At 40.4% G+C, this 26,954-nt stretch overlaps 1 protein-coding gene across 1 annotated transcript in view; it reads right to left on the reverse strand.

Annotated features, from left to right (window-relative positions):
• Positions 1-960: 960 nt before the first annotated feature.
• spen (spen family transcriptional repressor) overlaps positions 961-26,954 on the reverse strand; it is a 29,029-nt gene continuing 3,035 nt past the window's right edge. Inside the window, exons 2-15 of the mRNA XM_023333738.1 lie at positions 25,464-25,784; positions 18,695-19,309; positions 14,573-14,730; positions 14,256-14,456; positions 14,009-14,160; positions 13,800-13,925; positions 13,601-13,714; positions 13,407-13,520; positions 13,208-13,308; positions 5,360-13,118; positions 4,907-5,251; positions 3,956-4,150; positions 3,195-3,353; positions 961-3,108 (exon numbers count right to left, since the gene is read on the reverse strand). Of these exons, the coding sequence (XP_023189506.1) occupies positions 2,977-3,108; positions 3,195-3,353; positions 3,956-4,150; positions 4,907-5,251; positions 5,360-13,118; positions 13,208-13,308; positions 13,407-13,520; positions 13,601-13,714; positions 13,800-13,925; positions 14,009-14,160; positions 14,256-14,456; positions 14,573-14,730; positions 18,695-19,309; positions 25,464-25,784 (10,492 nt within the window). The 3' untranslated portion in view covers positions 961-2,976. The remainder of the gene's footprint in view (positions 3,109-3,194; positions 3,354-3,955; positions 4,151-4,906; positions 5,252-5,359; positions 13,119-13,207; positions 13,309-13,406; positions 13,521-13,600; positions 13,715-13,799; positions 13,926-14,008; positions 14,161-14,255; positions 14,457-14,572; positions 14,731-18,694; positions 19,310-25,463; positions 25,785-26,954) is intronic.

The raw sequence follows: 26,954 nt of genomic DNA on the forward strand, positions 1-26,954 counted from the left end.
TTTTCATTTCATGACAACTTTGGACACTTGCCACTCCAGCGTCCAAACGGTGAGTGGATGCCCCGCTCTCAGTGCTTTGCTGCATATCACCAGAAATAAAAGGACTTAGATGCCTCACAACTGCAGTTGCAGTTGGTTCTATAGCGCGCCAACTATTTGGTGCCTGTTGTGTCTACTTTGCTAACTAGCCAAAAAAAAAAACAAGAATATAACTTTAATATAATTTTTTTCTTTTTTAAATCCGAGTTTTAGCAAAAAGGGTTATCTAAACCTTTTGGTAGAGGTTTGTGTTTTTAAAACTACTAAGTTGTTTGAAAAAAAAAAAGTAAAAACTTTGTTATTGATGATCTAAGGGGATAAAAAATGCACACACACACAAAAATCTTTTTTTGGTGTGAACCTCAAAGGGTTAATCCAAACTTTAAATAGCGGCTTGAAGCTTATTTGATTTATGAAGCAGGATAATAGTCCAAAGAACACCAGTAGATTCACTTCCAAATGAGACAAAAAAGAAATAAGAGTGGCCCAGTCAAAGTCTAAGATAAAATTCTGTTGTAATGGTGCAGGATTACCTTAAACCGGCTACTTATGGTTAAAACTGTACAAAATGGCCAAAATAAAAGTGTTCTGCGAAGTGAGGGACAGTTCATTACTATTTATCAAAGGAGACAAAATGGCATTTTTTGCCTCAAATGGTAAAAAGGTAAAAAGCTGAGAGTGAAATTATTTTTTCACAAAGGTCGAATAGCTTTTGTCTTTACTAAATGAAACCATCAATGAAAAAGTTCGTATCGTATTACTTCTTGTCATATTTGTCACGTATGCAAATTTCTGATTATCTACAAAAATTAAAAGCAGAAGAAAAATGTAACAAGGCAAACACTTTTCAAAGCACTCTACACTAAAAGTTGCAGAAAGGAGGACTTTTGAGGATAAAAAATAAAACAAAAACAAACGAAATGCAGAGTCATGGACCATTTAATGATCTTCAGAAGTTAAACAACCATTTATGTTACAGTTTAAAATGTCCTCATGGAGGAACAGCAAAAATACACTCAAAATGAAGGTCGATCAAAAGACATTTTTTTCATATTAATCACTGTTTTAAGACTGTTGTTTTTTTTCTTCTTCTTTCATTTGTATATCAAAAATTATAAGTGCCTTCAACATAACCATGAGAGTTTTCAGCTTGCAGTCATAGAAATATTTACACCACAAAACTGACAAGCATGGTTTTACTTTCAGCATCGGTTTCACGCGCTTCACCTCCCGTCTCTTTTTAGACTGCTTTGTTTTGTTTCACAAAACAAAAATAAAGACCCTGAATAAAGACAACTGCAAAGTGAGAGGGAGGGAGTGGGGGGGGGGCAACTACACGGGAGCACAGGTTAGAGACGTGGGTATTTACAGCTTGGCTCTAGGAGACAGACAGGAGGAAGGATGGAGACAGATGATCAACACATCCATTAGCGGCATAACGTCAAGTTTAAGTCACATTCTTTGCCTTTATGATCCTACCTTACAATTTAAGATATGAAAATAAAGCATGCTATACAACATGTGACACAAAGTAGTGGCATGAATACATTTAGTATGCAGACTTCCATATATTAAGGGGATGGGTTTTCAGACACCAGGGGGCAGTACAGGACAACGTGGGGAATGACGAAAGACAGAAAACACCAACTTCTACAGTACAAAAAGTTCCTTCAAATGAAAACGCAGCTTCGTTGTGTAGAAAGCGCTGCAGTATTAGAATCATGTCAATAAACAAAATATTTAAAAATGAATCAATGTGCCCTCTGAACAGCAAAATACTAATTTAAATATGAAAATAGGTTCAGATCACTTTTTTCCCCCCAAACACTTGCACGTAATGATCACTCGCAAGACATTTTGGCACAAAGTCCTTTTTTTTTGTTTTGTTTTGTTTTTTTTCTCTGCAAATCCCCTTCCGACTCCCTCCGATTCACATTCTTCCCCGGCTAAAAACAATAAATGATTCAGAAATAAATAAGAAAAAATGAGACAGCATACTTAAAGAAACATTGAAAGCACAATCTGTCTTGTAAAATAAGTTGCTTGGTCTCTCCATTTTTGCTTCAGTCTTTCAATATTTACAATATCTACAGCTTCACAATTCTCCACAATACCTTTAGGCATACAGAAGATGCAAATGAAAAGGAACAAATTAAATAAGTCTCTTTTTTTTTCTTTGTTTTTTTTACTGTCCCCTATTGAGGCATTGCGTGTAAAATATACAACTCTACGGATCCCATCATGAGTTCCTTGGGGCAGGGAACACGTCGCGATGGAAACATGAGATCGGAAATGTCGCAGAAACTTGCAGATGGTGTCGGAGGAAAAGCTTTGTGATTGATGAAGCCGAGAAGATTCTCCATCATTCCGTAGGCAATAGCTTTCTTTGCTCTAGCACAAGCATGACTGATCACTAGAATAAATTCATAACATGTATCAATTTATGCACAAATATGTACAAAGTTCGTAAAGTTTTGTCAACATAGTGCAATGGATTCTCAAGTTTAAAAAAAAAGAAAGAAAAACAATCACAATCACTTTTTTTATGAAGGTAAAAAAACATCCTACTTGTAGGTCTCCGTCCACAGCTTTATGAATGTTATGAAATACAAAAAGGCAATGCAGAACACCTCCAAAAATGGCAGAAAGAAAAAACAGTAATCCAAAAATGATCATCAAAAATCCCTGTTCGACCCTTTGCGTCCTATTTAAAAAAAGGTCTAGCTTTTGGAATTCATCATCACAGGGTGATTTAAGGACTTGGTGAAGTGAAGGAGAAAACTTGAGTCCAAACAAAGTGAAAGATATGTTTTGTTGTTGCCGTTGTTTTGCAGTCAAACTCATAAAGATGAGGCATTTCCAGGTTCCAAACTGGTTCAATCCAAAAGGGCTGGTGTTGGCATTGTTCAGGAAAAAACAAACAAACAATGGAGATAATTAAACAGAAGCTATAACAATCATGAGGTGAGGGGAAATGCTGGAGATGCTGTTGAGAAGGTCGGGAGCCAGGCGCGAAAGATGGCTCTCCGAGAATTCACACGGCGGGAATATTTGCACCACGTAAGCTGCCTGTAGTTGCAGAGATGGAACATAGTGTGAGTGGAAAAGCGACAACATCCACAAAAGGGACAGGAAAAGCTGGAACGAGAACAAACCTGATTAGAGCCAGGGTTGGGCACATTAATGATGCCAGCTGCCTGTTTGGCTTGCAGGTAAGTGATGAAGCCACTTTTCAAAGCTTGGGTTTGACCAAGGACGTCTTCTTGGTCTCGACCACAGGGTAGAGCCAGGAGCAAACAGTAGTCATTTTCCATCTGACATAAAAAAGACTTGAGTCAGTTAAACGTAAAAAGAAATATCACAACAGACTTATGACAGATTTATGGTCTACGTGATCCATGTTGTTGTGGCCATTTATGTTACATTTTGTAAACTGTTATTTCTATCCATTTAATTTGTCTTTGGACAGTTAGAATATACTTAAGTCAGGTTAGAACCAAAATCTATAATTGACTTTTACATTTGGAATTTAGATGACTTTGGCAACCTTTGGAGCAGACCCTCCCATTAATTCAAGTGATTAAGAACAGACAGGGCAGTTCTTCTGCTTGGCAAATGTCTGGTGTGAAGATGGGAGGTTTTTGTAAAATTATTTTTTTGACCACTTTTTGAACTTGAAGATTATGTTAAGTTGTAAGAGATTTTTAGTATTTGTTTTGTTTATATTTTTTTCAAGAAATAAAGCATACATATTTGTATTTTCAAACAATCAAGTCAGACATGCGTGCAAGAACCAAACCACCTGTTACCACCCCCACAGCCTTTGGTGGAAAGTTTTGGCTTTGGAACCCAGAAGGCTACGACACATTCGTTCATCCAGGTTGCTGGCACTCAGCTAAAATAATAAGGTACTCACAGTCATTCTGCGTGCCACACTGTCCAACTGGGAAACCTCAAGCCTCATCCTCTGGACAATACGGAGAAGAGATCCTCCTTCTGGGGGCGGGAGGGAGCGCTGAGCCAGGATGGTGTTTCCAGACACGAAGTGTAACTGGACGGCAGCCTGGTCGTTCTTCAGCGCCAAGAGTCCTTGCCAAACTATAGGATATTTCTGAAAAAAATAAAAAACAGAAAGTAATTGTAAGCATAGCTTCTCCTTTGCTTCAAACCAAAAATAATTGTATATAATGACAACTTGAGATGGCACAGAGAAATCTGACCGGCGAGTTGCAAACTCAAATCTTATCTAAACTCTGTGAATGCATGATACACAAGTGCTGGCAGGTGGTCTATATTCTTCAGTGTGGTCATTGTTAATGAGGGACGAAGACTCGGAGTGAGCCATTTTCAACAGCAGCGAGGTGTTTAGAAAGGACGTTAGCAGGAACACAGAAAAAAATAAAAGGCATGCTGAAAGAGAGCAAGACTCTTAGCAGATAACAAGAAGGCTGAAAAGACTACAGCAAAGTAGCTACATTTTATTAGTTTTTTATTTATTATTAGTTCAACCTCTGTCTGCAAAGGAACATGCTTCATTTGGAACGCTGGAAAACGTCAGAGCTAAAATAGATTGCTGTGTTAGTAATTCTAACCTCACTAATTGAGCTATCCTCCAAAGTTAGACAATGAATTCAAAATTTCAGTTCTTTATTCATTTCCTCTTTGTTTTAAAATGATAAAATTATTTTTTCATGCAGATGCTGCTCTCTCACACATGGTGTGATGTTGCCTCATGTTCCCTATGTTGAAATTGATGACAGCTAACAACAGGAAGTGTAGAAAGTCTATTTTAAGTGCTCTTCTTATTCCTTCTTGCACTATCTCTCTCATACCATCAACATACTGATGGGTCATATAATTCTCTTACTTTCAAAAGCTGCACCATGTCAATTGACCGATGTCCGGAATGTTCCAGCTTGGTATCATGTCGTGGCTGTTGTGAACTTGATGGGGGTACTGTTGGCGGAGGCGTAAGGAGGAAGGTGCGAGGGCCTTTCTGTAGAGACAGATCTGGCTTATGAGTGAGACCCATGGGCGACATCAAGGGGGACTGGTATGATGGAGAGATCGTTTCTCCTGATATTCGAGAAATGTGTGAAGGTTCAGAAGAGGTAGTGTGACGGAGATGTGGGCTTTCAGGTGTAGAATCATTTCCTCCTCCATGGGACTGAGATATTTTGCTTCGGTTTCCCAACTCATGCTCCGCGGGGATCTGATAAGAAAATTCCAATCACATTCAAAGATCGGTACACAATTCTGGTTTAACTGTAAAAATATCCTCAGAAATTACCACATGATAAAATCATAGTATGTTTCTTACCTGTGTAGATGAAATGCCCTGGTTGGCCAGATTGTGTCCCGGAAACTGGGAAGGGAAGCCCCGCATGTCTCGATATACTGGAAAGGAGCTTGTTCCTCCTGGATGCATTAGTTGTACTCCGTGGGGGTGAGAAGACATTAAAACAGGGCTGGATGCATGGACTCCTCTAATTCTACTTTCATTGGGGCTCAAATGCATTAGCTTTCCTTCTGGTGATTTGAGAGGCTCTTTTGGTGAGAATTCAATGCTCTTTACCAGTATTGGACTTCTTGAAGGTCCAGAGATGTTGCTTGGAGATGTTATTGCGGTCTCTGAGTTGCGAGACTGCCGTGCTTCTACAGATGCCTGTTCTCCTAGTTGCTGGTGCAGGAGTATGCGCTGGTGAATTTCTCTGTACTGGTCCATGCGGATGCCTGGGCGGAGCCCTCTGTGGTCACTGTGAACCACCATTACATCTGACTGTAAATGGGGAGCTGAAGGTCGATTAAGAGCTTGGTTAAAGTGTCTTGGCTCTTCTTCACTTACATTGCTGCCACCACTCCCTGACATTGACCTTTGGGGACTTGAATGAGACTGCAAAACCATATCTCGAATAACAGGCTGTGGTGTATTTGAGTTCTTTGTAGATCCTGGGTGCGGAGAAGGTAGGCAGCCTCCTCGCCTTCCATAGTTTATCCCTGGCATTGTTGGATTGTTCATTCTGGCTTCATGAGTTAATGACTGAGTGACACTGTGAGGCTGCATTATGACAGAGGACTGTTCTGGGTGGGAGTGATGCATGCTGGAAGGGTATGTAGACAGCGTTGGCATACCGTGACTTAAAACCACAGAAGTTCCAATGGGAGAGCTGCTTAGTGGACAGGTTTTGACAAAGGGTGAAGGGGAATGACCAGCTGTTCGTGGAGACTGGGGTTCTTGCTTGAGATGTAAAGCAGACCTATCATTTGTGTTGCTGGGACTAGGACTCATTCGTGTTCCAGGAATAGATGGGTGGTGTGGACTCATGACTGGGCTCAAGTTAGACTGCTGAACATTTTTTATGTTAATGTCCATTTTTTTTGTTAATGTATCCGTCACTAGCCCTCTTTTGCCATGCTGCTGCTGGATTACAGCTTGATTGTACATCAAAACTTGAGAGGAACTAACAGGCGACTGGAACATCTTCACCACACCTGGTGATGTTGTATGATAGTGAGCTTCAGACTTGTCGCATCCATGAACATCTTGCTTGATACTGGAAATGACTGGTTGAGAATTGTAAGACTGATTGGTTAAAAGGACTCCAGGATGCCCATAACCAGTAGGAGCTGAAGAAACTTTGGGGTTAGGTGACTGAGATGATGTGATGATAGGGTCTTGCTTTATCTGGGATTTGGACACAGATTGTTGAAACTCTATATCACCAGCACTGGCTTCAGGGATTTGACTAATTTTGGCTCTCATCCTGTGTGGTCCCTCTGTCTTTTGACCAGAATAACTTAAAACAACAACACCCTCTGATGTATTTACCCTCAAGCCAGGGCTAGAACCTGTATGGTAAGGAGTCGGCTCAACAACAGACCGCCCTCTAGAAACATCTTCTGCTATCTCCACATTATGACAGCGGTTATTCTCATTGGAGTTTGATCTAAATTTTTGTTTCGGAATGGTCAGGCCAATGCTTCGATTGCTTAGGGAAATTCGTGGAGTTTCTTCTGTATCATAAGGCATTGGAATTCTACTTATGACTGAGGTAGTAGGAGACATAATTGTATGCGGTTTCTTTTCCCCACAGTTCTGTTGGGATTCTGTGAGGGGGCCTGGCTTATGGTGCAGTGACTTGGGAGGTAGAGGTGGTCTTTGTTCAGAATTTAAATGTCTTGAAACAAGTGTGTCTGTGGGATTTTCATTTTCTGACATCCTTGAATGATCCGACAGTGCCGATGATACCACAGTGGTAGTTATAGAATTGCTGTTTGACGCAGACACATATTTAGGTTCCATTAATATTTTTCTCAAGGTACTGGAACTTGGATCAATGTCAGAGGCCTTGGTGTCAGGGGGCATTGGGGGATTTGCTGTAGGCGTTCCAAGTGCAGTTGATGGAGGTATCGTAGGAGTTACTACTGTGACATGACGGGAAGGATTAACATAGATTCTGCTTTCTTCAGATCGCTGAGGCCAGTCAGGAGAAAGGGGCATTTTGGCAGGTCGCAACAGGGGTACACTAAGCTGGGAAACAGGTGATGAATTAGCAGGGCCGAAGGTAGGAGTACTTGGTACTGCTGTTTGAAGAGGCTTTTTAGTCGCAGAACTGCTGCTTGTGCCTAAATGAAAGGCAGATTCTTTGGGAACAGGCTGCTCTACTTCAGGCTGTTCTGCCTCTTTGGGGTTGTCTACAGTTATAGCACTTGTAACATCACGTCTACAAGTTGCAACGGCAGTGACCACAGAAGTCACTGCAGAAACTGCAGCTGTAACAGTCACTGCTTTTGAGTCTGTTTCTGGATCTTCTGGAATTGACTCAGGTAACTTTACGGGTGAGGACTCTGACTGAGAGACTTCATCAGCAGTGTCCCCCTTTCTGCTAGCTGGACCTTTACGATTTCTTGACTTCTTTGGGGTTCTTGCTCTAGATTTAATTGTCTTCTTGGGTGTACCAAGAAGAATGGGTTCATCAGCTGTCTTCAATTCTGTCATTGATGCCTTTGGGCTTGAGGTTCGAGAGTCATCATCCAAGTCTCCAGCAAGGATATTATTGATTGCCATGTGTGTTTCCGGTTCCATGATGTCATTGGAGGAGGATGAGGAAGAAATTACAGATTCAGGTGTAGGAACAAGAGCAGAGTAAGTAGGAGCAGCAGTGAAGCCATCTCCATCCCCACAGGTTTCTTCAGCTGTGATGGAATCAATAGCAGCAGCTAGTTCTGTTTCACTTGCAGGATTTTCTCGCTTCTCCTCTTCAACTTCAACTTCTGGTTCCACTATGACAGGGGGCAATGCTGTAGGCGGACCAGGGGGTGGTTCTTTATAAGGTCTTGAAGGTTGGTCAGCTGTAAGTTTGGCAATATTTTCGACTGCCTGCTCCAGTTCCATCTGTCGTGCTAAAAGAACAGCAGCTGGATCAGCAGGAGGTTCAGATTCCGATAGTGCGTCTTCATTTTCTTGTGTAGTAATTTCTTTGGTATCTTTTGCAAAGTCTGCCATCCTTGTTTCTTCATTCTCTTTTACTACAATCTTGCCTTTTGTAATAGTAGCTGCAAACGTATCTGACTCATGATCTTCAGAGCGAAGTAGGCTTTTTACGTCATCAACGCTAACGCGTATTTCTAGATTTTTCAGAGTGTGTGATTTGTCTTCAGTTATCTGTTTAGTATTTCGTTTTAACCTTGGTGTTTTAACTTTTAAAAATTTTTCAGGCTGTTTACCCCTTTCAGAGGCGTTAATGTCAAATTCTGTATCAACAGATATTTTTTCAACAAAATCTTTTGTATCTTTTTCTTTTCTGAGCACAGGTGAGTTTTCACTTTCTGCCCTGTCTGATGACTTGCCAGTAGGTTCTGAGCTAGCTTTGGGCTTAAGCTCTAATTCATCATTGCTTGATGGATCACCTTGTTCTGCTGACACAAATTTGTTCCCAGATGATTTGTCTGTTCTACTTCCCTTTTTGTTTGGAGTAGAGGAAGTCAGTGAAGTTTGTTGGACTTTTTGTGTACGAGGTGAACGCCATCCCTCGGAGGGTTTCACAACTTCTGCAGTATTTGATGCCTCCCTGGCCTCTGTGTCTGCTTCCACTGTTTTCTTCTGATCCCCTTTTACTGGTGATATATCTGTGACTCGTTTGACACCTCTTTTCGGCGGGCGTCCCCGCCTAGTATTGGTAGAAATTTGAACCTCTGGTTGTATATGGTCTTTGTCGGCTGCTCGTTTGCGCATGCAACGGGGGGACTCTGTTACTTCCTTCCCAGCTTGTTCATCATCATGTAGAGTGGCATAGACTGACCTCACGTTCCTCCGTCGTGTTCTTCCAACAATTAAACTCGATTCAAGGTTTTGTTCTGAATCAGACGCATGTATTGGAGACTTGGATGTAGTTTTAGATTCATATGATAATTTAGGTGCTTCTGCTCTAGGAGATGATGCCCTTTTGAGTTTCTCTCGGTCAATCCGTTCACTTTTCCGTGTCGCAGGTTTTTCCTTGCTGATAATATTGGTTGGTTGTGTCATACGTAGTACAGAAAGGGTTTTGGCCCTTTTACCCTTAGTTTGTCTGCGAGTAGGTAATGGTTTCACTTCAGCCTCTAGCTCTGGCATACACGGCTCACTATCTGTCTCAATTTTTTGAGAGTCCTCAAAGCTTTCCATGGCTTGGCTTTCAACCTCAGAAAAAACTTCTGAGGTTTTTTCTATCTTTGAACAATCAGAATAAGCAAATTCAATTGTCTCTTTTTCACAGGCACTTGGGGAAACAACAGGTGTGTGATGCTTATCTTCTACAACATGTTCAACCACCAAACTATTATCCCCATCTGTTTTGGGTTCAATTAACTCTGTTTCAGGTTCTGGGTCGGAAACTGAAGGCGTGGGGTTTATGGGTGCCTCAGGAGCAGCTAATTTGATCATATTTACAGGAGGAGAATGAGATGGGCATATCTCAAGAGATGGCTCAACCTTTTCTTCTTTGACAAATGGCACTGATTGATCTGTGGATGGATCTGAAGCTTCCTTCTCTGCTAGGCATGTTTCCTTGGGGGAAGGGAGGAATGATGACATTTTTATAGTTATTGGGGGGCTAGGTGATTTGTCACAAGCCTTTAGGGGAGCTTCTGGTTCCTTGTCAGATATCACATTATCACAACTCAGAGTTTCATCTCTTTTCATCTCCAACAATACTGGGTCACTTTCAGAGTCAGGTAGATTGTGGTCCTTGTCTTTTTGTTGCTGAAGCTCCAAAAATCGACTATGGAAAAGCACAATAGGTTCTGTTGAAATATCAGCTCCTCCGGATTCTGAATGTGTCTCTATAGCACCAGCCTTGATAAAAGGCTTACCACTTCCAGTTTCTAAGTCTTGGTCTTTACGTTCAAGACGCTGCAGTCGACGAGAATCCTGTTCAAAGATGGAGCTGTGCAAGAAACGAGAGGCAAATAATTCCTGACGTTCTTGGTCCTGTGGCTTGAGTTCTTCCTTTTTATCATGCAACGTTTCCACAGAATCAGTACGGATCTTCTTTTTTTTCATGTACCAAGAAGGAATAGGGCGTGGAGCTAGCACTGCCTTGTCTTTTTCAGAACAACTATGAGACACTGGAAAGCGTGAGGGGAGAAAAGACCAATTATCTTCCCTTGAGGAATACAAAGTCTTGGCTCTTTCAAGGAGTGCTTTTGTGTCAGGAGTTATTGTTTTGTCTAATGCAAATGAGTAAAACTTATTTTTCTCCAAGGAACCCGAAAGCTTGAGGTCAGTCATTCTCTCATCGCGATCCCTGAGAATATAAGACAAAGAACTGCTTGGTTTGTGAGAAATGTGTTTGTCTCCATCGTCATCTGAATCAGACTGCAACTCTCCTGGTTCCAAGTCCTGACTAAGGCGTTTGCAAATATTTTCCCGTTTTAGAGTATCATTTGGGAATGTCATTTCCATTCTGAGAGAATCTGACTTTATTCTCCTCTCCCAGTGTTGCATTGCGTCATCATTAAATCCAAGTAAGGACGTTTTCAGCTTCGGGTGTGCATTGTTAGAAGACTGGAAATTTCTGGCTGTCAAGCTGAAATGATTTTTTAAGGATTCTGTGCGTGAATAGCTTTCGTCAGTTGGAGACAATTTTTGTTCCTTTTTTGTAATTAACAGACAAATGCGAGAAGTCTCATCATCTTCGTTTTCTGAAGACGGACCAGCTCCTATAGAAGACGACATGCTGTAGATGTCTTTATTGAATTCCTGGGAATTTGGAAAGTCATGCTCTCGTTTTACTTTCAGGACTTCATGTTCAAAATTCTCCAATTTCTTTCGTTTACTAGAAGAGAAGTCATCGTGGGCAATGTCCAGATTTGTTTTCCCAACATCATGCAGGATATATTCTTTTTCTGAATGACAAGCCTCATTGTTTGGCAACTTTCCAAACTTGGCCATTTTATCAGGATCCCTAAGCTTGGATTGAAGCCATCGATCTTGCTCAATTTGTTTTGCACAAACAGACTGGTTAATGTTCAGACAATGTTCATCTCCATCATAGTCTCTGCACTTTGCACTTCCCTCCTCATTTTCAGACAAAACCTGCTTCTGTTCTTTTAATTCATCCATATCAAAGCTGCCGTCATCTGATATCTTTGTGAGACTGGAGCCGTTTTCCCTTTTTAGAGCCTCCAAATCCATTCTAAGGAAGGGGGAGTTCTGTTGTGATGTAGAATCTTCAAGCAGCTCCCCAAAATGTGATTGCCCCTCCAGAGGCAGACCTAGAGATTTGCCTTCGCAGTCCCGTCCATCTTTAGGGCTGCTTACTGAAACCACACAGACAGCTCTATCCTTGTGTTCTTTTTTATGCACCCCTCTTATCAAAAGGACTTTCTCCAATCCTGTCTCCTTTGTGTTGTTCCACAGTTTATAAAGTCCAGCTCTACCAGTGTCTTCTTCGTTAGATCTCCTTTGTCGATCGGTTCTCACAGATTCTTCAAATCGCCTTTTTCTTGCAGCTAAACGATCAACATCCAGAGAAACATTGTTATCAAATCCAAACTCAGACTTTCCATGTTTTTTGGATTTGATTTTACCATCCTTTTCAGCAATCTCTATTAAGCTGTGTATATTTTTTTCTCTAGGCATCTTCCCATGCTTGTCACCTTTGGATGATTCTGAGCGGAATGTAGGACTTCTCTGGTCAGCTCCAGACAATGCCAATTTAGGACTCTCACTGCCAGCCCTCAATGTTTGCTTTTCTTGGACAGCATGACAGATCAATTTTCCTTCTTTTTCTTTGACACGCGTTAACTGCACTACACAAGGCAGAAGATCTAGCCTTGTTTTGCTGGAGCTTTCTTTTGAGGTTTTACTGGTTTTACTCCGTAGTCCAGACTCAGGGCTTGTGTCTTTTTCAAGTTCTGGTTCTATCTCCAGCGTTGTAGGCGATGTGACTTTAAATTTCTTAAGCCTTTGCTTCTCGCTTTTTTCTTTATCTCCTCTCTCTTTTCGCCCCGTTCTCTTCTCCTTTTCAACCAGACTCGCTCTTTCAATTTCAAAAACACGATCCTTCTCTAGTTTATCAGTTTTATTATATCTTTCAGCGCGTGCCTTTTCCAGTTTTTCAAATCTGGGTGGGGAAACCGAACTGCAGCTGCCACTTCTGTCAGATGATCGACAACAAATTCGCCTGTCTGAGTCACTTGGTATTCTCTCGGAGAGCGAAGGCGATGCGGTGGGGCTGACAGGACGTCGAGTGGAGACGTGAGTAGGGCTTTGGCTACGCTCGATGGTCCTTCTTCCATGATCACGACCACGATCCGTTTCAAAGCGCTCCCTCTCTCTTTCTCGCTCTCGTTGCAAGTAGCTGTATTTGCGAATGTCCTGCTCATAAGGATCAGCTCTGTATTCCCGATACTCTCTTGGGTCCTCAAAGTACTGTGGATCATAATAATCTCCTTGATATGGGTCCCATTCAGTATAGAACTCTCGACTTCTGGCGGGGTATTTCCGCCGTGGATCATCCGTGTAAGTTCCAGGTGTTCGAACATTCTCGTAATATTGTCTTTCTGTTTGAAACTCATATTGGCTTCGTCTGTCATCTCTGTCAAGAGAAACAAAAAAATCTGTTTTAATTTTGAGGGTGAAACGGTACTGAAGTCAAATTGTCTCAAAGAACAAAAAGATGCAAACCTTCTTTCAGAAAGAAACTCATAAAAGTCACGAATATCTTGCCCAGATGCCTGCATTGCACGATAAAACGCCATCTGACTTTCCTGATTTGCAAAGTCCACCTGAAGATGAAAACAGAAAATCCAGATGCAAAATTAGTTAACAAATCTGGAGATTAGTCCAGGAAATTAGTTTTGAACACAACTATATTTCCACTTGCCTTAATTTTATTGCCACCTATCTTCCAACCTTTTGTGTCTTTGACTGCTGCTTGGGCGTATTCAATGTTGTTGTACAGGATAAGGGCCATTCCCTTCATTCTATCAAGTACGACCTGTAAGCCACCAGGGAAACAGATTTAGATGTACAAAAATCACAAAGGTGGTAGAAGGGTACAAAAATAAACATGCTTACCTTGACAACATGCCCATAGCGGCAAAAATGGCGAGTGAGAAACTGCTCTGTTGTATTTGAAGCCAGACCATCCAACCAAACACAAGTTGTGGGCATGCTCTTTCCAAACCCCAGCTGGAAAAAATAAAATATCAAGTTGGAATTTGGGATGAAGCAGGAACATACTAAAATTGCAAAATTAAGTCACGACAAGGCTGACCTTTAGTCTGTTGTTACCAAGATACTCGCCGTCCATCTTTTTCATTGCTTTGCAAACACTTGCAATGTCGCAGTATTGAAGAAAGGCATACTGTGGGGCTCCATTCACCTTTTTAATGTCAATATCCTTAGGGAACCGTAAAGAAACACATCTGTCAGTAAACAACTATTTCGCTGTACTTTTTACTGAAAAAAAAAAAAAAAGCTTACCACTATTTCTCCAAAACGTTGAAAGATGTTTAGCAGGTCATGGTAAGTGGTAGTCTTCTCCAAGTTTCCAATAAATAATGTCCGTGTGGCCTTTGGATGAAACTCGTCAATCCTCTCATCCAGCGGTCGAAATTCGTTTTCGCTTTCTGTCTCTGAAAGGACAGAAAGGTGTAAGTGAGTTACTTTGATTTTTTAATCTTTCTGCTTTGAGAATTATTTTGCATAGCAGGTCCAACAGAAAATTCACCGGGACCATTCCAGGCTGTGACGTCAATTTGCATTCCAAAAAACAGCTTCCCCTTGGAGGCGCAAAGCGCTTTCTCTTGATCTTCTGGTTGGCGGAAAAAGACGAGTCCATAACGCTCCTCTGAAGCCCCATGGATTTGCACAGATGTAACCTTTCCATGTTTTTTGAATTCATGGAACAAACCGTCCTTGAGGCTTGTATCTGTGGCAGGCAAATTTAAATGTGGCACAAGTTAAAAATGTCTTAATTGTGGCAGATAGCTATGTTATTCTACACAAAAGAGGTGTTATTTATTGTGGCAACACAACATTACCTACCTGTAGAGCGCACAGGAAGATTTTGGACCTTGATGCCAAAGCTTTTACGCGGTTCGTCTTTGTCAAGGGAGGATAAAGGAAGAGCTGAGGGTGCAGGGACAGCAGCAGACTGCACTGAACGGGCCGGAGAGTCATCACTCGAGCTACTGCTAGAATCACTGCAGCAAAGCAAGAACATAAAGTAAAATGACTCAATCCAATCTGCCGGCTTCATTAGACAGACAAAATCTTATTTTGTATCAATTTGAAACAGACTCTACGGAGATGGATTATAACATGACACACTAAAGTGAGTTTGATTAAAATCTGACTTTGCTGGATGGAACTGCAACAGAGTTGAATGGAAATTAGCAGCATTTAATTTACATTGTTTTGTAACTGACCCTATGTTGACATTCTTTGAGAATTGGTGTGTACTTTCATTAAGTGTTTCTTCAATAAATGAAGCCAAACACGTGACAGTAAGAACTTTTTCATTCCTGTTCAGCAAAAAAAATAAATAAAAAAATCTATACAGTTTAGTCTATTTGTAAAACCCTGAAAGCACTGCTGTCAATTTCCATGAGTCAACTTGTGCCTTTTACACACACTGGACATTAATACTCACTGAGTATCAATGAAATTCAGCTACAGATGGTTTTATCAGGACAGATTCAAAAAGGAACACAGGGCACCATGTCTTAAACTGCTGATGTGTTATAAAACATACAGGAATATTTGTTTAGGGTTTTATACTTCAAAGTCAAAATGGGATGACATAATTTTGTGAAATTGTCTTAAAGACAAAAAAACTGATTCTTCTCTCCGAATTCTAAAAATGATGTGAAAAACATAGCACACAAATTTCTGATTAAATGTATAGATGGCGGGAAAGTTCTTGCAATGCAGTAAATACTGACAATGCCCCCTTCTGCACCCCCCAAAAAAACCATCCTCTATTGAACACCTTTTTCGTCTTTATTTCACTGTTATACAGAGCATCTTGTAATCCGTGAAGCGGGGGAAAAAAATTGCACAGTTGCACATTTCTGCCTGCCTCATGCACCTACTCAGACAATTCCCATGTCTGTCTCAGCTTTCTAGGCCCTCTGCTGTTTGTGTCCTTCTCACTTTCTCCTCCTGCGCTCAGACACTCCCGGAAGTGCTGCTGACGGAGCCTGGCCTGTGGGAGTGGGCAGGCAGCCAGCACTGGCCAGAAATTTCCAGTTCCAACTGGATCTCACGGAGAGGGTGGGAGGGTGGGGGGCTTGCAGTTACCCATACACAGAGGTAGGCAGTGCGAAAAATACAGCTGCCATCTCCCGATAGTCTCCCCGCAGCACTTCCTGGACGAACCACATGTGTCGCTACATGCCGTTCAAAGCCACGTCCAAAGGCGATGCAGTCAAAGAAAAAAACTGGAGAGGAGCTAAATAGAGTCATTTCCCATGAAACGGTGTTACTGTGATTTTAATCTTTATATTTATGCCCAGTAAAATATATTAGAGGTGTCATGATAGCAGTGAAAGAAGCAGAACTCAACGCAAAAGCCCAGATTAAGAATTTAAATTCACAAGATTGAGAATAATTACTCAGTGATGCAAGACATTTTAATTGTAGATAACTTTAATTTATTTTTATTGCAATCTACTGCAGTGTTTGCCACATAAATATAACATTTCCTAGTTGTAATAACCTCCGACATATTTCTTCACAAAGAAAGTGCATCAGCAATTGACGAGAAGCATTTAGTGGATTTATCACAAAGTATTAGAAAGAGGTAAATGTGTCGTCTTTTATGGTGGTTTAAAAAAGTCGTGGTCCACTGCTCTCAAACACCACCCCCACGAGGCAAGCTAAGTAAAAGCATAAATCGACGTTGGCTAATCTAAGTGGACTTTAGCAGTATGCAAATATTTATGATACAGAGAGAGTGCCATTGTAGCACTTACAAAGATCATTTTCTCTCCTTTAAAACCGACAACCACTTAACACATATGGCGACAGTCTTACCAACAATTTAAATTGGAAGAAGGATTTAATAACTGAATTTTGAATATAAGTAACAAAAAGGCTGTGGGGGTGTGCGTGTGTGTGTTTTGTGACAGGCAGTATCTTTTCTTGGCAACGTGTGCCTTCAAATAAATGTTCTAACATGCAGACAGAGCACCTGAAGTGGGGCATTAATCAAGCAGAAAAACCTCAGGGTGCCTTCACCCTTTCTTGCGTAACCCCATTTGGAATACAACTACCGGTGAAATGAGTCGGCATCACCAACTGAACACTTCTGCCGATTAATATAAAATCCATTACCTGCAGGACAATAGTATGTAATATTTGTGTGACAGCTCCTTGGAAATGATTGAATACAGGAATACACGCACAACTAATGGGAACGCTGCTATGGTTGCTGTTGGACACATGAAACTCTAAAGCTTTGGCACAAGCAGTAAATCGGAGGCACATTTGGCTAAATTTGAACTTTGTTTGCAATTGCTGATCAGAAATAACCCCCATAATCCAAGTATAGCAGTAACTCTTCTGTTTTGGATTTCAGTTTTCACCATGTAACGTCTGGCTGCCTAAATACATGGTAAGCAAATATTACACATTTTGATGCAAGAGTGATATAGTGACACAAGAGGTTCATAATATTGAGATGTCATTTTGGCACGATCGCTGACAAAGCTAAGAATCCCTCCTTTCCTTGGAAGTTTTTCAGAAATCCCAAACTGTGTTTTAAATAATCTGTAGTCAGAGTAGAATAAACCAATCCAATCTCTACATAACGGGGATAAAACCTACAAAATGTTATTTTTTTCAGTTTTCACGGATAGAATACGTTTTTATAAAAGGCCTGTACGCACTCTGTAGAAACCAACGAATTTAATTTTTGTTACCATAGCTATTAGAAAAGAATGAACACATTATTTTTCTCACTTGTTGTAATGCAATGTCCAAAGCTCTATTGTGTGGCACGTCCAAACTTCTGAGTGGCAGTGGTTAATGCAGAGAAGGGCAATGTTATCATTCCATATGTTCTGCCCTATGGGGACTTCTATCCTTTATCACAGCTGGATCAAATGTTGACTCATTATAAGGCTAAAGGAGAACACTGACATGCTGGGGACACTGACATACTATCAGGGAGAGAACTAAAACATGCAGGATGCCGGCCTTTGAGGACCAACTTTGGACACCACTGTCTTAAATCACTCATCGTCATATCCAGGGTACATACAAATAACATAAAGTCATATGCTTCGTAAGGCATAAGCGTTGGCATGTCATTACTGTTCAAATGTTGTCTTTTACAGCACTTAGCGATGGTATTGCTCTTATGGTAATTTATTGCTAATTGCTGATATTACAACATGTGGCACATGGCAATTTGGATATGGAAATGTGGAGAGAATGGGGGACATGTATACCAGCATGGTGTGTGCACTTCATTCACTGTGACAAAACCAAACCTGTCACTAGGAGTATCGAGTCTGTAACCTCTTGATAAACCCCAAAAAACATATGTTCTAAATCTGCCCATGTTAGTCAATACCTGCTTTCTACTTTTGGAAACCGATATACTACAAAAAATAAAAAATAAAATAAATCACTTGGCCAAAATATTACAATTTTCATTTTAAATAAAAAATTTGTTGCGACAGACTGGCGACCTGTCCAGGGTGTACCCCGCCTCTCGCCCGGAACGTAGCTGGAGACAGGCACCGGCAACCCTCCCGACCCCATTAGGGACAAGGGTGAACAGAAAATGGATGGATAGATAAAACATTTGTCAAATAAATGCTCAAGTATTAGCTTTGGATTATACAAACACCAGTTTTTAGCTAAATTAATCTTAAGCAGCATCCTGACATAGATGAGATCTCCACTACTGGCAGGAATTACATTTTTAGACATCTTGCACAATCTTGTTTGAAAATGTGGTATGGACTTAAAAAAAGATGTTGCACAATTTCTTGAGGTCAACATAGCTGATGAAAGGCATTTAATGAGGAAATACAACTTTCATTGAGTTCCTATAAAACACTTATTATCTTGGTTTACTTTCATGCATAGAGCTTAATAATTTCACAAGGGAAATAAAAAAATAAAAAACAAAATCTGACTGTGTAATTCACTCACCTGCCACTCGTGCTGCTGCTGGTGCTGCTGACTGAGTCTGAGCTGGATGAGCGACTGCGAGATCCTGACCCACTGTGGGAATGTGGAGGACGAGTAGTCTGAGTCACCAGTCTCTGAGGCGAGGGATTTCGCGAATGTGTCGAGTGTGGAGACCGGCTGCGACTGTGGCGGTATGACCTCTCCACACGCCGTCCCCGGTCATCCCGGTACAGGTCCCTGTGAACCACGCTGGCCAAAGTAAACGGTTCCCTGGAACGAGACTCATAGCGAGGCTCTGGCGCCTCAAACCGACACGGACTCCTGCTGTGGGAGCGGTAAAAGCCGACCCCGCTGGATGTAGATCCCGCGCTCCCTCCCGTCGACGCCCCAGCCGATCCGCCGGCTCCCGTGTTTCCAGAAACGGGACCAACTATAGTTCCACTAACACCTGACGGCACAGTTGTACTGCTCCCACCAGTGGTGCCAGATCCACTTCCAGCATTGCTAAGAGTCCTCTCTCTTGCGTCACGGTAATAGTCTGTTTCATAGTGCCGTTGACGGTCGAAGCTGCTACCAGGTCGCTCGTGATGTCCGTAGGTGGTGTGATCGTATGTCCGTTCCCGACCTTCCGCAGTCCTAGCAAACACAAAGAGAAACCAAGTTACTTTGCAGTTTTATCATTCAAGGTTGGTGGACAATCAACATGATCTGTTATATACAATAAGGGGGTTGCCATAATTAGACACAGGGAAAGACGGAGCAAAATGTTTGAGAAGAATTGAGAAAGACGTTTGCATTTCAAGGAGAAATGAGTGACTAATCTACCAACAAAACTAAAAGAAGGGTTAAATACGTGCCTGATAAGACAAGTGAGCATCAGGTTTTTTCTTTCTTTTCATCTGTGACTTGAAGACTGATTATAATCGTTTCCTTTGTCATCCACAAACAAGTCATGTTGACATGTTTTATCATTTTGCTGAGGATTTTTGTTTAGCCAATAACACATAAGCCGTTAAGTCATAACTACACAGTCTGATAGCTTTAGATCTTTAAAAACAACCTCTACAAACCAACGGTTTTTGGCATCTACGTTAAAAAAAATGGTTTTAATGAGGACATTTTGTTCAAACTTGAAACAATCAGCAATCAGAATTTAAAATGGTATTCCAAGTGATTTGTCATTACGGGAGTCATATTACAAAACTCACCATAATGAGCGGGATGGGACAGCAATTACTGCTGTTGGAAATCAGATCGAACTATAAGCAGCAAATTAGGCACGCTGTTCCAACTCAAGGCCGGATGTGTTTTCATCCAAAGACACTTAAGATCCTCATTTTAGCGGGACGTTGCAAAATAGATGAATGGGTTTTAGATTTGGTTCAAATGGAGAATTAGGAAAAATGTTAAAATTAAGGTTTTCATTAAAAAAAAAAAAAAAGATGGGTAGCTGCTTATGAAGGTTAAGTTTTTGTAATTGTTAAAGAAGGAGCAGAAACAGTGAGTAGCTTAAAATAGTATCTGCCCACCTCACCCTAGAAAAGGACATACATTATGAAGGTATAAAAGACAAAAAAAATCAAGAAACTAATATATATAATAATGTAGTGGCAAACCCTCAAGATGCTACACTATGAATAAATTATGTATTGCAAACAGAAATTGCATTTACTGTTTTTTTTTTGTTTGTTTATTTGTTTGTATAATTTACAATCCTAAATTGTATCCTTTACAGAGAAAATTAATTTATTCTGGTGCAGGATTATTTTCAGAATGTACCATTTTTTAAATTTTTATACGCCATTTGTCCAGCAAAGATTAGCTTTTACAAAATTAATAAGGGCACTGACTATTTAACTTCACTGTCTGGGCCTCACAATGAATACCTTTAGAGCTTTATATGAATCTGAAGTTTTCAAACCTATCACAGCAACGTCTTGAAATGACTTGTGTAAGATTTGTAGGTTACCCCAATTCAAACTACAGTAAGGAATGAAAATTACTGAACTTAATAACCAGCAGCTAGTACTAAAAAAATGAATGGAATGGCCTAAATAGTAAGCATTATATACAGAACATTACAAATAAGAGGCTGGCTATTTTTACATTGGCAGAGTGGCTGTCTGTCACACTCGTGGTCCGCTCTCACGCCTGCTGTAGTCGGTTGTATTGATCGGAATAGAAGTGTCATGTTGTAGCAGCCACTCCACATGTTACACATTTACCGTAATTCCGGCTCATATTCAAAAAGAATTCAATTTTTTTTTTTTTAGATCTTTCAATAGTAACAACTGTGATATCAAATATGAGAAAAGCTATCATTCTTTTCCCCTTGATGGCTAAATCCTACTATCTTCTCCACCTAATTTATCCTGTCCAAAGCTGCAGTGAGCTGGAAATGAATCTGCCGGACAGAATGTACTGTTATTTTGGTCTTTTTTTTCTCACTACAATTTTTATCTAACTGCTGTTTCTTTTCTTTTTCTTAAAATGCTTTTTCAGTCAGATATTTTTGAGGGAAACAACGGCAATTGTGACGAAATCTTTCAGAGATGGCTTTTGTTGTGCCGTACAATTTAAAATGCGATGTCTCTCCTTGACGTTTCAGCTAAACGAGGGAGTTCTTTCAACAAAATGAAAATATGAAAATGTTTAAGCATTTGTCCAGATGGATTCAAATCAAATTGTTATTTTATCATATAAGCACATTTGTATGTAAATCTCCCTGCTGTCCTTAGGAACCTATAGAAATCCACAGGACGAGTGGTATCAAAGGCTGCTGATATATTTCTCAAATTATGTTGTTACACAAGCATCTTCCTCTGCGTCACCGGGCGTCGGATGATGTCCTGAAGGGGGATTTTGGTAAATGATTAGTGAGGGCTCAACCTGGCCTTTGCACCTGCCGCCTTCATTTTACTGCCCCTGATGCGAGGACTTTGGTAGAACCCTTTGTACTAAGAACATAAATCCCTTTATGACAACTCTTTGTGCTGATATGGGCAAAATGAAAACAAAATATTTGGGATCGTAAATAGAAGCCTTGCATAAAAGAGCAGAACACTGTGTGAACTTTATACAGTGCCCTGGATGTTCAGAGTTATTTGCTTAAGGAGACAAGCACCGAGTCTTTTCATGGCACGATACATAAAAAGTACAAGAGGGTCAGGGGGCGAGCTCTGTTTCGGCCTATTTGATTTGATCGTCTGGGTTCTGGATTCATGAATAGCATGTATGGCACAAGGATGTCTGCTGTGAAATTGATGGATTAGCTTGACCCCCAGATGCTCTCCAAAATGGTAATTTGGTGGCGCGGGCCCAGGGCTCAACAGATACCCTTCATTTTCACGTCAAAAAAAAAAAAAAAAAAAATCTGGTTTTACATTATTCATAGAGCTTAAAAATAATTCAGATCTTTTTTTTTTTTTTTCCTTTTTCACCTTTGGACAGAATTTCCATCAGTGTGTGATTATTAGTCCACTCGGGTGCATGCTAAGCACATCAACTGTTTTGGTTCTACGTGAGCAGCATATTCATGAGGATTCATTCCTGCTGCATGACAAAAAGGAGGCTTATATATGTGGGCTCTGTCATATAGCAACAATGCATTCAGAATCTTTTGAAATGGCTATGCCTAGCTACTGTCTACACATAGTTATGACATAAGGAGACTGACAAACTCTACACTGTTGTTCTTACATACTAAATAATGATCTGCAGTAATGTGATTTTCTGATATTAGTAGTGAAGTAAAGCCAGTTATAGTATTCTCTCAGGAAACACCTGAAATTGGATTGGGAAATAAACCAGCTGAAACGAGAGCGTGTCTTTTGTGCTCATCCAGGTTACAAATCAGTGTAATCCATCAAACTGACAATTTGGTGAGCTCGATACTGAAATGGATGATGTGCTCGATGACTTGCAACATTACCGTATGCTACACCGTAAAATCTGCAACAAAGGGGAAACCAGTGGGAGAAAATGTTGAAAAGTAATATGCGAGTGAAGCGCAATGAAAATAATTTCAAAAGAAGAATCTTTTTCAACATTATGTGTAGGATAACACAATTAGATAGATAGATAGATAGATAGATAGATAGATAGATAGATAGATAGATAGATAGATAGATAGATAGATAGATAGATAGATAGATAGATAGATAGATAGATAGATAGATAGATAGATAGATAGATAGATAGATAGATAGATAGATAGATAGATAGATAGATAGATAGATAGATAGATAGATAGATTATTTCTGGAAAAATTCTACTTTTTTTCAAATATTAAATGTTGTACATTTGGTTAACACATCCCTGTAATTTTTTTCTTTTCATTTTTATTATGCCTTTTAACAGTTTGATTTTAACATATAGATACTCAAAAGTACTTCCAATTTAGAACTGATTCTAATCACCGGAGAGTGTTTGCTTAAAGAAGGTTCTGTGACGTAAATGTTAAATAGTAAGGATAAGATCCCGGGGGAGTTTCTGGGATTGACTCGATGTTCTGCCGCACAGCTGTTTCAAGAAATAAGCAGTAAATTTTTTTACGTTTTCTCAGGGGACATTTGCAGTTGTGAGAAGGAACATTGCTTTGAATTAATTCATTACGAATTGGAAATCTTTAATTATCAGTCTAATAAGTGAATTGCTTCTTGGCATTTCCTTTTAAGCGACTTTATCTGCATAAATGTGTTTATATATTTTTTGTTTGCTTGTTTGTTTATGGAGTATCGTCAAAACCTGCATTGATTAAGAATCCATCAGACAAGAGAGACGGGGGTGGGGGCCAGGAGCTGAGGGTGGGGTAAGGTAAGAAGAGGAAGAAAAAGGAGAATGATACAAGGTAAAGTAACATATTTCAAAAAGCAGTAAATCTATGCACCAGCTACTTTGGTTAGTGAGGAAATGGAGAGAGACAGGGGATCAAACTAGGGGGTTAGAGAGGACAGCTAAAATACACAGGGCAGGGCATACCAACCTTTTGAGAGAGTGGTAACTTGACCTACAATTCCAAATACAATTTAGGGAGATAGAACTTTGTGAGCAAAAACATGGCAAAAAATGTTGAGTGGAGGTGAAAAAAAAAAAAAAAAAAAAACTCTGAAGCACAAATGTTCACATTTCAAAGTGTAATCCTCATTTTCAGGCCAGCCGGAGTGTTCGGTTTTGTTCAAATATTCCTTCAGTGATCCGATTTAGGGTTTCCTTTTTAATGCTGGAATGTGTCTGAGTTTACAAATCCACTGGGAAAAAATAAAATAAAAAATCAGTTTCACTTTGAGTCCAGTTAAATCCAGAAGTCCATCTTTAGAAAGTTGATCGATGAGTCTGCAGTGATGATCGCCTTCTGTTTTTTGAAGTCCTAACATCCACTGTGGTAGTAATGCCCACATCCATAAAGCAGTCAGACTCTTGTTGCACATCAGGGAAGGTTTACGGGGGTAGATAACGGGTAAAAATGTAATCCAGATTAAAGTACTGTCATTCCACCGGTAGGCAGCAGTAATAACAACTCAAAGTCTCCTTGATGTTTATGTCTCTTGAGTATCTTCCATTTCTTTCACAATTAAGAGTTTGTGTGCTCTCCAATCTCAAACTAAGTCCTCTGCAAATGCGGTCCAAAGGTAAAACTTAGTCCTCTACTTTTGTCCGATTCATTAATTGTATCCATGGTTTAGTTATAGTTCCACAGTTAGAAGAGGAGCTGTTAATCCACAAGGGAGAGATAGGTTTTCTCCATTAGAACCAATATTTAAACACTCCAGTCAAAGCTACTTCCAGCATGTCTCTTTATTTATACGATCCAAATGTAGTCCAAGTTGATCCTCAACTTTTGCAATATAAAAATAAACTCCACAAAAAAAATCTGGTGGGGTGGGGAAGTCTTTTGCTCACTTGTTTTTGTTGTCTCTACTGTTCTGAGTCATCAGTAGAGGTCTCCCAAAGCTCAATTTGTAATGCCCTGATTAGATATAATCCCAAAATTAAACGAACAAAAAAAAAGTACACAAATAAATGGAAAAAAAAAAAGGTAGAATGCAAACCATACCTTTAGTACGAAGGCACATTCTTCATGTGTCATGCCATTGTTAATCCAACAGTAGGGAATAAATATCCTGTGTGGGGTCTCCGTATAACTCCAACCCACGTGAGAAGTGAGCACCTCCGTGAGGTGAGAAACCAAATCAGACTAATCCAGACAATGGGCTCTTATACATGTAATGTGTGCTGGTGTCTTGGTTGATTTGTTACATGAAGAAAAGATGGGTGAAATTAATCCACTGAACAGGGCTGGTAGCTCCACATTTACAGGAATCCCAGGGATGGCCGCTGGACCACTCTCTCTCTCTTTCTTTAACTCCCTCTCTCCCTCTTTTTTTTTCCTCTCTCCAGTAACTTCCAATAATCCTGGGAAATTTTGCGGTATCCAATCTTTGCCCCGTGTTTTCCACATTTGACCATTCCAACTCACAGAGATGACCAAGACAACAAACCTGATCCCCAGCAGCTGTTTGAACTCCTATCTGCTCATAACAGCCGACAGATGCCCTCGTGTACGGACACGTTTTCATTTAGGAAAACACCGAGTGTGAATCCAGGAGCTCTGACTACTCTTTGGGGTACTTTAGAGATTATCCTCAGTAGTTTTCATTCTGAAACATGATTTCTACTCTGTACCTCTAAATAAGTAAATGAATAGATGGTGGAAAGATGCTCGGAGGAAAGGCGTTTACCACAAACCACGGTTCGCTCTGTCTTCAGAGGACGAACTTTCTCCACTTACCCGTCTAGCCTGCGTTCATAGCGTCCATCTCTGCTGTGAAGCGACGTGGGGGGCCCATACACGGCCCCCCCTGTCGCCCTTGTGAACCCTGACACATCCCGGCCACGTGAGCCTAAGGACAGACTATCGTCCAGCCCCCTCGCTGCACTAGGAATTGTTCCTGGTTCATTGTAATCTGTGCGCAGGTCTCTGTCCCCCATCTTGTTGATTGCATTGTGAGCCTTTTGAGCACTTTTAATGTCCACAAAATCCACAAATGCTGCAACTCCACCCTCTGAGCCTCGCTTGGGCAGGACCTTGACGCTCTCCACTCGTCCATATCTGAGGGAGTGGGGATGGGGGGAAGACAGAGCGATCAAAACATGTTAGTAATCGAGGTTACAAAAGAAAATGTATTATCGCTTACAGTTTAAAAATATTCAGTTATAACAGTTTATTTGTGACTCTCCAAATCCGAATAAGCGTGTGTGAGAGACGCTGTGGGAGGGACAGTGGTTTGGTTACTCTTGCTTTCCACTCAGTCCCTAGTTCTTACAAGGCAACAGTAACCCAGCAACTAGACTTGAACCTTGAAACGCCGCATGTTAATAAACACACAGGCATGAAAAAATACAAAAGAACATGCCGGGCAGACAAAAATGGGGGAAAAAAAATTTACATTTCTTGAATAGAAAATGTTCTAAGTTCAATCTGGATTTTTTGCAAACACTGTTTTATGAGCCTTTAAGCTATTGTCAAACCAACATTGGGACGTTTATTACTAAGAAGTTGACAATTATTTACACAGCAAATGGAGGTAGAAGCAGGTGCCCCACCAATATTCTTCCTGTGTAAACTATTTGGTCTGAAAATAGAACATAAGTGTTACCAGACCTACCAAACAATAATATTGTATTAGTGGTACTCTAAGCTACAATATTTTAGTCTTTTTTACACCAGTTTATTTTTATATCAGAGTGCAACACTGAACAAAAACACTGAGTTCTAGATATGTTTCACACAGGAAGATCATTAGCAGTACACTACTTCCAATCTGCTATTATAGAGTAAATAGTCACCAACTTTTGTGTCAGTGACAATGCAAATCTATTAAAGGCTTAAAGGTTCAGAAAATACACTTTGCATAAACCACAATAATTATTTTGAGACTGGAGTTGTTTTAAGGTGGTAGAATTTTACTTTGGTCTTTGCCTCTCTTGAACTGGCCATTAGCTTAAAAGCTGCCAGTACTAACTAATGTGTAGTTGTGCTGCTGGAAGATGCCACAAAAGATATTAACTTTATAAAAATTGAATTGCTGTCATTCCACGGGGTTCTTGCTGCAGTTGCAACTTGGGCCACAATAGCCCAACTACAGCTACTGGATCTAGCTGCAGTTATCGCCACTTGTGTACCAAGTCTACAATTGACTGCAGAGAAAACACCACTCATTACTTCCTCACTCTAACTTTAAAACTGCCCCTTTTTTTAAAATTAAAGTTATAAGTGTCA

The sequence above is a fragment of the Xiphophorus maculatus genome, chromosome 1 (assembly GCF_002775205.1).
Source record: "Xiphophorus maculatus strain JP 163 A chromosome 1, X_maculatus-5.0-male, whole genome shotgun sequence".
Classification (NCBI taxonomy): Eukaryota; Metazoa; Chordata; class Actinopteri; order Cyprinodontiformes; family Poeciliidae; genus Xiphophorus; species Xiphophorus maculatus.